The 13,387-nt window shown below is 34.4% G+C and overlaps 1 protein-coding gene across 1 annotated transcript in view; it reads right to left on the reverse strand.

The window, feature by feature from the left end:
- Positions 1-225: 225 nt before the first annotated feature.
- The window catches only part of CCDC173 (coiled-coil domain containing 173), a 37,189-nt gene continuing 24,027 nt past the window's right edge, over positions 226-13,387 (reverse strand). The window contains exons 6-9 of the mRNA XM_008591201.1: positions 11,743-11,882; positions 10,051-10,243; positions 8,906-9,067; positions 226-696 (exon numbers count right to left, since the gene is read on the reverse strand). Coding sequence (XP_008589423.1) covers positions 352-696; positions 8,906-9,067; positions 10,051-10,243; positions 11,743-11,882 — 840 coding nt within the window. The 3' untranslated portion in view covers positions 226-351. The remainder of the gene's footprint in view (positions 697-8,905; positions 9,068-10,050; positions 10,244-11,742; positions 11,883-13,387) is intronic.

Consider the following 13,387-nt stretch of genomic DNA (forward strand, 5'->3'; position numbering starts at 1 on the left):
GTTTAATGGATACAGGGTTTCCATTTGGAGTAACAAAGTTGTGAAACTAGATGACCATAATTACCAATTTTGTGAGTGCACTTGCTGCCACTGAATACATTTAAAAATAAATTTTACATTGTGTATTTTACCACAATAAAAAAAAAGAATCCAAATCAATTAACCTTGGGATTTTAATATATACCCAATGGAAAGATTGTGTAGAATCAATTAAATTAGACATAATTGTACTTAGATGAAGAGCAGCTTTATTAAAAAAATTATAAGTACATAATCCATTTACATTTGTAGCTAATGATATTTGCTCCAACTTAGTCTTCTCAATCTTAAATTCAAAAATAAATCTTTTTTCTACCATGTAAAACCTAGCCTTCCCTTAGACTTTTGAAAATTATTATATTTTGATCCTTGAGAGTTATAAAAAGGGAGCTGGACTCCAGTAATATCATTTGCCTGATAGCTGGGCCTTAATCCACCTCTGTCCACAGAAACTGGTCCATGTCCACCTCCAGGTCCTTCCTGTACAGCTTTTACAAGAGGATAAATATATTTATTTGTTGATTTGGACTCAAGTTCAATGACTTCTCTGGCATAATCCTGAAATTCTTTCTCCTTCTCAGCCACAAGTTCTTCAGTAAGTCTCCAATAATCTAATTCTGCTTGTTTTGCTTGTTTTGCATTCAACTTATTTTTGGCCTATTTGGGAAAGAAAAGAAATACAATTTAATATTGGTTAAGAATACCAACTTTCTAAATATATGTAGCATTTGAAGATGTAGGTAACATTTTCTAAACTCCTTGATATTTTACAAGTTCTGATTTCACAAGTATATATATATAATAATTTATTTCAGAAACTCTTCCATGCTTCTCAGAATAGTATCATGCTCAAAGCCGTGGCTCAATGAAACGTACCTTAAAAGCCTTATGTGATATATCTTCAAAGAAACAATACAGCAAAATAGAAGTATGAAATTTAGACAAAAATCAGGTAACTGAGTTTAGAATCCTGTTTCAACCATTTATAAGATGTGAACTTTGGCAGTTTAGAAGACATACGAATCACTTTCCCCACTCTTCCACTATTCTGAAGGAACTCACTCAACTCCATCGTCCCGAGTCACCCCAGTATATTACAGCTACCCCAGCCACATAAGATTAAATCATCAGCGAATATCTGAACTAAATTAAACCAATTACACCCTCTGTTTCCCAAGGATTTGAAGTTGAAACAACAAGTGACATTATCAATGTAGGTTGATCAGGAAGGAGTCAAGTGGAATAAGTACTCCAGGCAATCTGCCAAAAGCCAATTTACCAGTATTTTATAAAACGTTTGTCTTTTAGGGGTTGGCTGGTTAGCTCACTTGGGAGAGTGTGGTGCTGGTAACACCAAGGTCAGGGGTTTGGATCCCTGTACCGGCCAGCCACCAAAAAAACAAAACAAAAAAAATTTTTTTTGTCTTTTAACTGTTTATATTAATTTATATTGGATGGGATGATTTTTATAGCTTTCCTGTGAAGTTTAGGTTGACAACTTTTATTTTGTCTTCCCAGTGTCAAAAAATAGTCTACTTATGAATATATTTAATATTCCTGAAAATATTTTTTAAAATACAAAACTTAAGCATAAAGCAATAGCCCAAACCTGACATCTACCATAAATTGAAATTTTTGAGGGAATACAACAAACATATGAATATGAAATATCAACTATTTTATTACTGAGTTTTACAATCCAAAATTAAGACTTATGTGCTATTTGTTAAATTGGTGACAGAATATCAGAATATCATATAGAAAATGACATTCAATAAGATTGGAAAAGAAACAAAAAAGGCTGAGATGATAAACTCCACAGACATCCCTAAATGCTAAACTACATTCACACAGGAGACCCCAGGGAACCTAACAAAAATTAAAAGTCTGGGGAAATGGTGAATTTGCTGTTTTTTTTTTTTTTTTTTTTTTTTTTTTTTTCTTTTGAGTATCTTCCTCATGTACACACAGCTTGTGCAACAGAGGTAAAAGCATTACGGACTTAAGTAAGGTGTCTGAACATAAACTCTGCCCACATTATTGGTTTGCTGGAAAACTATGCCAGTACAGTGAAGAACCCTAGGGAGTCAAGCTTTAAAAAAATACAACTGTTTCATCAGAGACATCAGAGACTTAGTATTGTGATAAAGAAAGGTTTCATAGTTTGAGTCTAGGGAGAGCAATTACATGCTAAAACAAAAAATAATTCTCAGAACAAAACAGAATGTGGAATTGCTACAATATCCTCTGTACAATGTCAGGTTTTCAACCAGGAATTACTAGATCACAAAGAAACAGGAAACAGTTACCTTATTCTCAATAGAAACTAACTCAGAGTGGAATCAGATATCGAATTTAACAAAGATATTTCAAAGCAGCTATTATGAATGTATCCAATGAATTAAAGAAAAATATGCTCAGAATGAATGAACAAATACAGAATCTAAACAGAGAAATAAAGGACTAAATGAAATTATAGAGTTGAAAAATTCAATAATAGAAATAAAAAATTCACTAGATGACTTCATATCAGAACCAGTGAATCTGAAGGTAGATCAATACAGATTTTGTCCCGTCTGAAGAACAGAAAAATATTGATGAAAAATAAAGCCTCAGAGATCTGTGACACAATATCAAATGTCTGTGTATGTGTAAATTGGGTCCCTGAAGATTAAAAGAGAGGCAAGAAAAGTATTTAAAGAAATGATGTACAAATCTTTCCATATTTGGTGATATTAACTTGCAAATGCAAGAAGCAACAAAAACCCCAAGTAAGATAAACACAAGGAAAACACATAGTCGACCTGCTAAAAGCCAAAAAAATCTTGACGACAATAAGAAAAAAGTGACACATCACATATTGGAGACCAATAACATGATTAACAGCTGATTTCTCATCATAAACAATGAAAGCCAGATACTAGAATATCTGGCTGGATCAAAGAACTAAATAAAGAAGATATCAGAATAACATATTCAAAGATCTGAAAAAAAAATCCAATAATTTTATATCTAATAAAATGAAGACTTTCTAGAAAAACTTAAACTGGAAAAATTTATTGCTAGCACACTTTTGTTACAAGACATGCTAAAAAAAGTCTTCAGGATGAACAGAAATGGCACAAGATGGTAACTGGAATGGACAGGAAGGAGTGAAGAACACTGGAAATAGTAAATATATGGGTAAACAGAAAATATATATATTTTCTCCTTTCTGCTCTTAATTTCTTCAAATGACATAAAACTATTTAAAGCAAAAAACATACCTTTGCAAAGTTGGATCTATTGTGTATATATTAGGATACTTCAAAAGGTTCGTGGAAAAACAGAATTGAAAGAAAATGCAGATCTTTCCATGGACTTTTGAAAGTACCTTCGTATACGTAATATATATTAAAACAATAGCTTAAGGGGAAGGGATGGAGCTAAATTGTGCAAAGTTTCTATATGGCACTGCAAACAGTATTTACTTGAAGTAGAATGTGATTAGTAAATGATACATTCTGTAATCTCTAGAGCAGTGGTTCTCAAATGGGTCAAATTTTCCCCCTAAGAGATATTTGGTAATGACTAGAGACATTTTTGGTTGTTACAACCTAGGGAGTGCACTACTGGCATCTAGTGAAGAGATACAAGAGATGCTGCTAAACATCTGAAAATGCACAGGATCTTTCCCACAGTAAGGAACTATCCGGTCTGCAAAGTCAACAGTGCCAAAGTTGAGAAACCGTGACCGAACAATGATGCACACATGCATGCATGAACTGAAATGTAACTAAAAATAAAACAGGTTTATTTAAGTGATATGCCAAAAAGGAAACAAACAAAAAAACCCCTCAGTAACAAAAAAGAGGTGAAACCAAAAGAGCTGAGATAATTGAAAACAAATCACAGAATGACACAACTAAATTCAAAACACATCAATAATTACATTAAATGGGTCTAGACTGAGTACTCCAACAAAAGACAGAGATTGTCAGATAACGAAAGTGAAATCTAACTATATATTGTTTACAAGAGATGTGCTTTAAGTTTAAAAACACAAATATATTGCAAACAAAGCATGCAAGAGCCATAGTGGCTGTATTAATATCAGGCAAAATCATCTTTAAAACAAATAATAATGATTGCATGACTACACAAATGTATTTAACACCATAAAACTGTACAGTTAAAAATTATTAAAATGGTAAATTTTATAATTTTTTGTTATGTATATTCTAGCACTATAAAAAATAAATCTCATCTACGTTTTCAATAAAATTCCAATTATTGGCCACATTACCTCCCACCCCTCACCAACAAAACAGAAATATTGCTAGAGAATAAAGAGGGACATTGCAAAATGATACAAAGAATCAATATAGCAGGAAGATAAATAATTATGAATATATATGCAACTAACAACAGTTACAAACTACATGAAGCAGAAATTGTTAGAAGTAAAAGAATAGATAATGCAGCAAATGTAGTTGCAGATTTCACTACTTCTATCTCAGTAAATGATAGAACAAATAGGAAGTAAGAAAACAATATGAAAATAACATGCAAAAGAATGGAGCTGTACTCTTACATAACACCATATACAAAAATTAACTCGAAATGGATCAAAGAACCAAATTTAAGATCTAAAACTATAAAACTCTTAGAACAAAACATAGAGAAAAAGCTTCATAACATTAGATTTGGAAATAATGTCTTAGATATCACACCAAAAGTGCAGGCAACAAAAGAAAAAGTAGACAAATTGGACTTCGTGAAAATTAAAAACTTTTGTGCTTCAAGGGCACTATCAACAGAGTGAAAAGGCAACTGGTAGGATGGGAGAAAATATTTGCAAATCATATACCTGATAAGAGATTAATATCCAGAATATAAAAGAACTCCTAAAACCAACAACAAAAAACAACCATATCCAAAAACAGGCAAGGACTAAAGTAGACATTTCTCCAAAGAAGATATAATATACAAAAGGCCCATTAGCACATGAAAACATGCTCCACATCACTAATCATTAGGGAAATGCAAATGAAAACCACAAAGAGAAACCACTTCAAACACACTGTAATGGCTATTACTAAAGAAAAAAAAGGAAAAGCAAATGTTGTTTGGAGAAATTGGAACCCTTATACATTGTTGCTGGAAATGTAAAATGGTACAACTACTGTGGAAAACAGTATGGCAGCTCCTCAAAATATCACCACGTGATTGAGCAATTCTACTTTGGCTATACAGTATAAGCAAAAGAATAAAAGCAGGACTCAAACAGATATTTGTATACCAATGTTCACAGAAGCATTATTCACAATACCCAAAAGGTGGAAATAACCCAAATGTCCGTTGATGGATATATGGATGAACAAAATGTGTTATATACATACAATGGAATATTATTCAGCCTTAAAAAGAAATAAAAGTGATACGTACTTCATACCACAACACAGATAAACCTTGAAGACATTATGCTAAATGAAATAAGCCAAACACACAAAAACATTGTATGATTCCACTTTTATGAGGTACCTAGATCAATCAAATTCATAGAGACAGAAAGTAGAACAGTGGTTACCAGGGCTAGAATGAAGGGGGAGTGAGGGGTTTCTGTGTAATGTTCACAGTTTTAGTATAGGATGATAAAAAAGTCCTGGAGATGTATAGAGGTTGTGGTCAATGTGAACGTCCTAATGCTACTGACTCATACACTTAAAAATAGTTAAAATGTTAAATTTTATGTTACATATATTTCACCACAAAAAAAATTAGTTTAAAAAAACTCAACAATAAAAAAAACCCTAATTTAATTACTGGCAACTTCACAAAAGAAGGCATACAAATGACTAGCAAGGACATGAAAAGATATTCGTATCTTTGGTCATTAGGGAAATGCAAAATAAAGACATGGGATGTCACTACACATCTTTAAAAATCTGTAATATCACCATTCACCTCAAATGTGAAACTATTAACGAGGTCTCTGGTATACAGTGAGGAAAACAAGTAAAACAAAGATGAGCATTATGGTCTGCCACATGCATTTGTATTTTATTTTTTTAATTGTACATATTTGTGGGGTACAGTGTGTTGTTTCAATACAGGCCTATATCGTACAATGATTTACTTAGGGTTGACCTAAACATTAATCTTTTCTTTGTGGTGATCATGGTCAAGATCCTCTTTTCTAGCTATTTTAGAAATATACAGTATTATATTATTAGCTCTAGTCAGCCTAGAACACCAGAACTTGTTCTTCCTACCTGTAACTTTGTATCCATTAATCCACCTCTTCCCCTCCCCTCCGCCCTCCTTCCCTTCCCAGCCTCTGGCATCTATTATTCTACTCTTCTACAAGAACCACTTTTTTTCCCCCCTAGATTCCACACAGGAGACAGACATGCAATCTTTGTCTTTCTGTGCCTGGCTTACTTCACTTAACATGATGGTCTCCTATCCTTTTATAGCTGAATAGTATTACATTGTCTATATATACCCCAGTTTTTTAAATCCATTCATCTGTTGATAGACATTTAGGTTGAGTCCATCTCTTGGCTATTGTGAATACTGTTGCAATGAGCATGGGAATGCAGGTGTCTTTTTTATTTATTTATTTATTTTCCTGTCCGCTGGCCAGTACAGGGATCTGAACTTGTAACCTTGGTATTTATAAGGCTGCACTCTAACCAACTGAGCTAACTGGCCAGCCCCTATTTTGATATCTTGATTTCATTTCCTTTGGGTATATACCCTGTAGTAGAATAGCTGGATCATAAGGTAGATCTATTTTTAGTTCTCCAAGAAACTTGCATACTGTTTTCTACAATGCTGTATCAATTTACATTCCCACTAATATTGTAGGAGAGTTCCCTTTTCTCTGCATCCTTGTCAGCATTTGTTATTTTCTGTCTTGTTGATAACAGCCATTCTAACTGATAACTCTTTGTGGGTTTAATTTTCATTTCCCTGATGATTAGTGATTTTGAGCATTTTTTTCACCTATCTGTTGCCCATTTGTACGTCTTCTTTTGAGAAATGTCTTGTTCAGGTCCTTTGCCTATTTTTTAATTGAGGTGTTTTGGGGGTTTTTTTTTGGTGGTGGTGGTTGTTTCTGCTGTTGTTTGAGTTCCATATGTGTCTGGATATTAGCCCCTTGTCTGATCTGTAGTTTGCAAACTTTCTCCCATCCTGTAGGTTTCTTTTCACTTTGTCGATAGTGTCCCCTGCTATGCAGAAGCTTTTCAGTTTGATGTAGTCCCATTTACGCATTTTTGCTTTAGTTGCCTCTGCCTTTGTAGTCTCACTTAAAAAAGAGCTGCCCAACTCCCATTTCATGTAGTGTTTCCCCTAAGTTTTCTTCTAGTAGTTTCATAATTTGGGGTCTTAAATTTAGGTCTTTAATCCATTTTGAGGTGATTTTTTTGTCTGACTGTTTTGGCAGCTGAATGATAGGGGGATCGAACCCTGGACCCTGGTGGTATCAGCACCAGCCTCTAACCAGTGAAGCTAACTGGCTAGCCCAGAGTTGATTTTTATGTATGGTGAAACATGGGGTCTAGTTTCATTTTTTAAATATTCTCTTTCAAATGTTTATGTAATGAAGGGTTCTAGTTTCAGTCTCTTGCATGTGAATATCCAGTTTTACCAGCACCATTTATTGAAGAGGCTGTTCTTTCCCTAATGTATATTCTTGGCACTTTTATCAGAAATCAGTTGGCTGTAAATGTATGGATTTATTTCTGGGCTCTCTATTCATTCCATTGATCTATTTGTCTATTTGTATGCCAGTACCATGCTGTTTTGGTTACTATAACTTTATAGTATATTTTGAAGTCAGGTAGTGTGATGCCTCCAGCTTTGTTCTTTTTATTTAGGATAACTTTGGCTATACAGAGTATTTTGTGCTCCATGCAAAACTTAAGATTTTTTCTGTTTCTCTGAAGAATGTCATTAGTATTTTGATAGGGATTGCATTGAATCTATAGATTGCTTTGCGTATATGGACATTTTGATGATGTTAATTCTTCCAATCCATGAACATGGGATATCTTTCCATTTATTGGTGTCTTCTTCAATTTCTTTCACCAATGTTTTATGGATTTCATTATAGATATCTTTCACCTCCTTGGTTAAATTTACTCCTAGATATTTCAATTTTTTGGTAGCTGTTTAAATGGGATTACTTTCTTGATTTCTTTTTCAAATGTTTCCTTATTGGCATATAGGAAGGCTTTTGATTTTTGTATGTTGATTTTGTATCCTCCCATTTTACTAAATTCATTTATTAGTTCTAGCAGTTTTTGGCTGGGGTTTTTAGGGTTTTCCATGTATACGATCATGTCATCTGCAAATAGGGATAATCTGACTTCCTCCTTTCCAATCTGGATGCCATTTATTGCTTTCTCTTGCCTAATTACTCTGGCTAGAACTTCCAGTACTATGTTGAATAAGAGTGGGGAAAGTAGGCATACTTATCTTATTCCAGATCTTAGAGGAAATATTTTCTTTAACATTTACTAAAGCATAATAGACACTAGGAAAGTATAAACATTGTGTAAAGATAAACCTAGTATGGGAACTTCAATGCAGATAAAAACAGAAACCAACCTAACTTTTCTTTTTTCTTTTTTTTTGGCAGCTAGCTGGAACAGGGATCTGAACCCATGACCTTGGTATTACCAGCACCATGCTCTCCCAAGTGAGTTAACTGGCCAGCCCCTAACCTCACATTTTTTATCCAATTTATTGTGTCATAACCATAATGACCATTTGTTCTTACCTGATCAAAAAAACTGCTTGGGAGACAGAATATTAGCATGAATTCTGTATTACATATTTAGTGCTAAAATAAGTATAAACATTTCGGAATAATTACCATTTGCTGAATATGGGCATCTTGAACCTCTTGGTGTTCTTTATCAGCTTTGTGTTTTTTCTCTTTTTCATGCTCCTGGAAAACCTGATCTGCTTTCCTTATAGCCAGGAATTGTTCTTTATCCTCTATTTTTCTTTGTCTTTCTTCTTCTTTATTTTTCATCTAGATGTTTAAAGGTAAAGGAAAAAAGTTAAAACCACTTTTAGCAACCAGTCCAGTTTAAAAAGTCATGGAGTTAGAAAGCTCCAAGCAGAAAGTCAGGCAGGACTAATGTGGGAGCAGAAAACTGTATGCACCTGGGTTGATTCCCATGTGGACAATTTACTTTGGTTTTGTTTTATTCCCTGAATACCAGAAAACGCCCAGTGAAAATAAGTAGAGTGATGCAGAGCAATCTCTATTGATTTAAAAAAGAAAATACAGCAACAGAAAAAAGCTGTACCTTCTCAAGGAAGGGAAATATTTGTAGGTGAAAAATTAATTGCTAAAATGTTTATAAATTATCCAGTTCGGGCCGGCCTGGTGGCGCACTGCTACAGTGTGCCGCTTGGGAGCGTGGTGGCGCTCCCGCCGAGGGTTCGGATCCCACATACAGACTGGTTCCCGCTCACTGGCTGAGCAAGGTGCGGGCGCAACACCGAGGGTTGCGATCCCGTTGCCGGTCCCGGTCCGGGCGCGACACTGAGGGTTGCAATCTGTTGCCAGACACGAAAAAAGACAAAAAAAAAGGAAAAAGAAAATAAATAAAAATAAAAAAAATAAATTATCCAGTTTAAATGTTCTAACAGTCAGTCATGTAGGAGATCAATTTTGAAAGATTAAGAAATACAGAAATGTAATAGGGCAATTTTTACTTGGTTTGTCTTAAAAACATTAAAATGGAAAGTACATTAAGTGAATATCAATCTTTGCATTTCAGTTGGTTCTATAACAGAAGAGATTATTACTTTGCATCTATAAATATCTTATTTGTAATTGATTGTTATGTCATCTGTTAGAAAGTAAACATTGTCTGATTTTAAGAATACAGGAAGATAATTCACACATTGTTTTTCATATCTCTGCAGAGAAGCAGAAGGGGTGGAAACTCCAGTGGAAAGGTCTTAAATTTGTCTATTTTTATTTGTCATAATTGAATTGTTTACCACATTGGCTCTATATTCTGCAATCGCTTTTAATTCTGCTTTGTTTTTTTCATATTTTTCTTTTTCTCTTTTTTCCCATTGAGCCTCAGCTTCTGCAATATCTCTAGCAATAATCAAATCTTCATTGTCAAATTTCTCTTTAATTAGTTCACTCAGGAAATTATTTATTCTTTCTCTCCGTTCCTCCATTAGCCTATAACAAAATAACCACATTTATCAAATGTTCATGAACATATTTGCAGTGGAGCCAATATAATTTAATTAGACAGTTTGAGAGATTGTAGTTTTTTACAAAACTAAAAGGAGCCCATTGATCCTTACACTCATTGATTGTTTTAAGTGGAAATTTTTTTTTAATATAAAGTAACAAAAATTCTAGAAATCCAAAGAGAGTAATATGTATAATGTGATTGTGTGTGTGTGTGTGTGTGCGTGCGTGTGTGAATAGGAAATAAGGTGTTAAAATTCTCCACATTGAAAAATATGTTAAAATATCAGACTACCCTGCTTACTCTAACACTGGAGGCTTAGTCTATAAAAGGCCTTTCTTTAAATAAAATTTAGAAAATATATAATAAAAATTATCAAAATTCTGAATAAATCTATTTTCTCACTATATCCTGTCTGGAATTTATTCACAGCACTTTGTTGACTTTATCTGTTTATATGTCTCTCTCCCTCTATACTATGAGATTCGTAAGGTCAGGGACTGGATAGTCCTCTCTCTAGTCGAGGGCCAAACATGTGCCTGGTACATCATAAACAATCAATACATTTTGTTAAAGGAATGGGGGCACTTTTATTCAGGAAATGGGGCAAAAAAATACTATAACCTAGTTGTGACAAATTCACTAACTTATTGAGTGAATTTGCAAAGCAACATATGAGGAATGATGAGAAAAGAAATACAATCTAAAGTGGAGAAACGACATTTATGCAAATAATTATACAAGGCAAAGGGTGATAAATGTCATGAGAAAGCTAGAAAGTGATACAGACAAAGGAGAAAGAGAGGAAGCCTTAGTGGAAAAGGTGACATTTAAGCTAGGATTCCAAAAAGCAATATTTTAAACACTTTTATTGATTGCTTACTATGTGCCAAACACTGTTCCAGGTTCTGGGAACATAACAGTGAACAAAAACATTAAAAATTTCTGCTTCATGGAGCTTTCATTATTGCTGGGGGAGAGGAACAGTAAACAAAATAAATAATTAAAATATACAGTTTTATATTTCAAGCAATGAGGAAAAAGAAAGCAGTTGAAGGGACAAGCAATTGGGAGGGGCTGTAATTCAATGAGAAGGTAATATCTGAGTAACGATCCGGAAGAGTTAAGGGAGCGAGTCATGTGTCCTCTGGAGGTAAGCATTCCCTAAGTGAGCTCACCTGTATCTACAGCTCCAACTACCACTTATATACCAATGGTCATAGAGATATCTCCAGCTCAATTCCCTCTCATAGAGCAGACCAGTATTTCCATCCATCTACCACATAGATGTCCTGGATATTCTAAGGCACCCTCAAACCACCCACCCCAAACTGAAATCATCATATCACTAAGTGCCCTAGTCATATATAGAATAATAAGACCTCTATTTCTAAAGATTACTCTTGTATCACAACTTCTGATTTGTAGTAAAATCATTTCAGGTGGTAATTTTTTAATTATGTAAATCATTTAAAAAGCCTACCTGTGTGTTTCAGCTTCTTTTTCTTTCCTTATTTGTGTAAGACGCTTTTTTACTTTGATAAATTTTCTAATCTTTTCATCTTCCTCCTCTTGCTGCTGCTGTTCTAGGGCTTTGATGACATTTTTATCATGCATATGTTCCTTGGGGAAAAATTGTACATCATCACATCACAAAGAAAAATACCTTTCAACATATCAATATCTAATAAGAATTGTCAAATGGTCACAGCTTTTGACCCAGCTATTTCTCTCTTAAAAATTTTCCTGGGCCGGCCCGGTGGCGCACTGGAGAGTGTGCCGCTTGGGAGTGCAGCGGCGCTCCCGCCGAGGGTTCGGATCTCATGTGGAGACCAGTTCCCGCTCACTGGCTGAGCGCGGTGCGGGCGCAGCACCAAGGGTTGCGATCCCATTACCGGTCAGTAAAAAAGACAAAAAGGAAAAAATAAAAAATTTTCCTAAACAGATGATCAGAGATTATCTTCATCCATTTTCTGTTACTATAACTGAATACCTGAGACTAGATAATTTATAGAAAAAAAAAAACAAATTTTGTTTTTTATAGTTCTAGAGGCTGGGAAATCCAAGGGGGCCTCATTTGGTGAGGGCCTTTTTACTGCATCTTAACATGGCTGAGGCATCACAGGGCAAGAGGGCAAGAGCATGCCCAACTGGCAGAAGAAAACCACTCTCATAATAACTAACCCACTCCTGTGATAACCCTAAATAGATTCCTGTTAAACACAAAGTTAATTCTCTTTTTTAAAAAGTAAAAGCTTCAGCTTAAGGTCACATAGCTAGTAAATGGCAGAGTTAGCATTCAAAACTAGGTCTGTCTCACTTGAAAGTGACTCTGAGAAATAAAAATTATTGTACCCATGAACAAATAAAAAGATTTTATTAAAAAGGAAAAATAAAATTACAAGTAAAATTCTTAGAAATTGAAACTTTGATAGCTAAAAGAAAAAATTCAGAAGAAGGCTTAGAATACAAAGTTGAGGATAACTCTCAAAATAGAACAAAAAATGGCAGAAACAATTAGTTGCCTACCCAAGATTCCTTATTCTCTTCTTTATTAGTAGCAGGCCCCAGATTTTATTCAGGGTAAAAGTATGGTCAACTAAAAGACTACATTTCCAAGCTCTCTCTTCAGCTAGGTATGACTAAATTCTGACCAATGAGATTTACTAGAAATTGATAAGTGGGACTTCTGGAAAAGTTCCTTAAAAGGAGAACAGATAGTCAGGTAACTCCTTTTGACTTTCATCCTTTTTTCCTCTTGCTGCCTGGAATGTGAACATGAGGGCTGGAGCTCTAGCAGCCATTCAGGGCCATGAGGCAATCTTGAGGAGAGATACCATCTATGTTTCAAGAATAGAAGAGTTAAAAAAAAAAAGGGGGGGGTGCCTCAGTCCCTGTAGACTCTGGAGTTGCCATTACCAGCCTTGGAATGAGCATCCCTGTACTTTCAACCTTGCAATTGTTTAAGCTATTATTATTTTGGATTTTCTATTATATGCTTTTGAGCTTTCTCCTAAATAATGAGACAAAATTTTTAAAAATTAGAGCATCAATTCAGAAAGTTCAGTAACTATCAGAGGGGTCCTAGAACAATAAAAGAAACAAAATGGAAAGGTACAAAATTATCC

The sequence above is a fragment of the Galeopterus variegatus genome, unplaced genomic scaffold, assembly GCF_000696425.1.
Source record: "Galeopterus variegatus unplaced genomic scaffold, G_variegatus-3.0.2 Scaffold12, whole genome shotgun sequence".
NCBI lineage: Eukaryota > Metazoa > Chordata > Mammalia > Dermoptera > Cynocephalidae > Galeopterus > Galeopterus variegatus.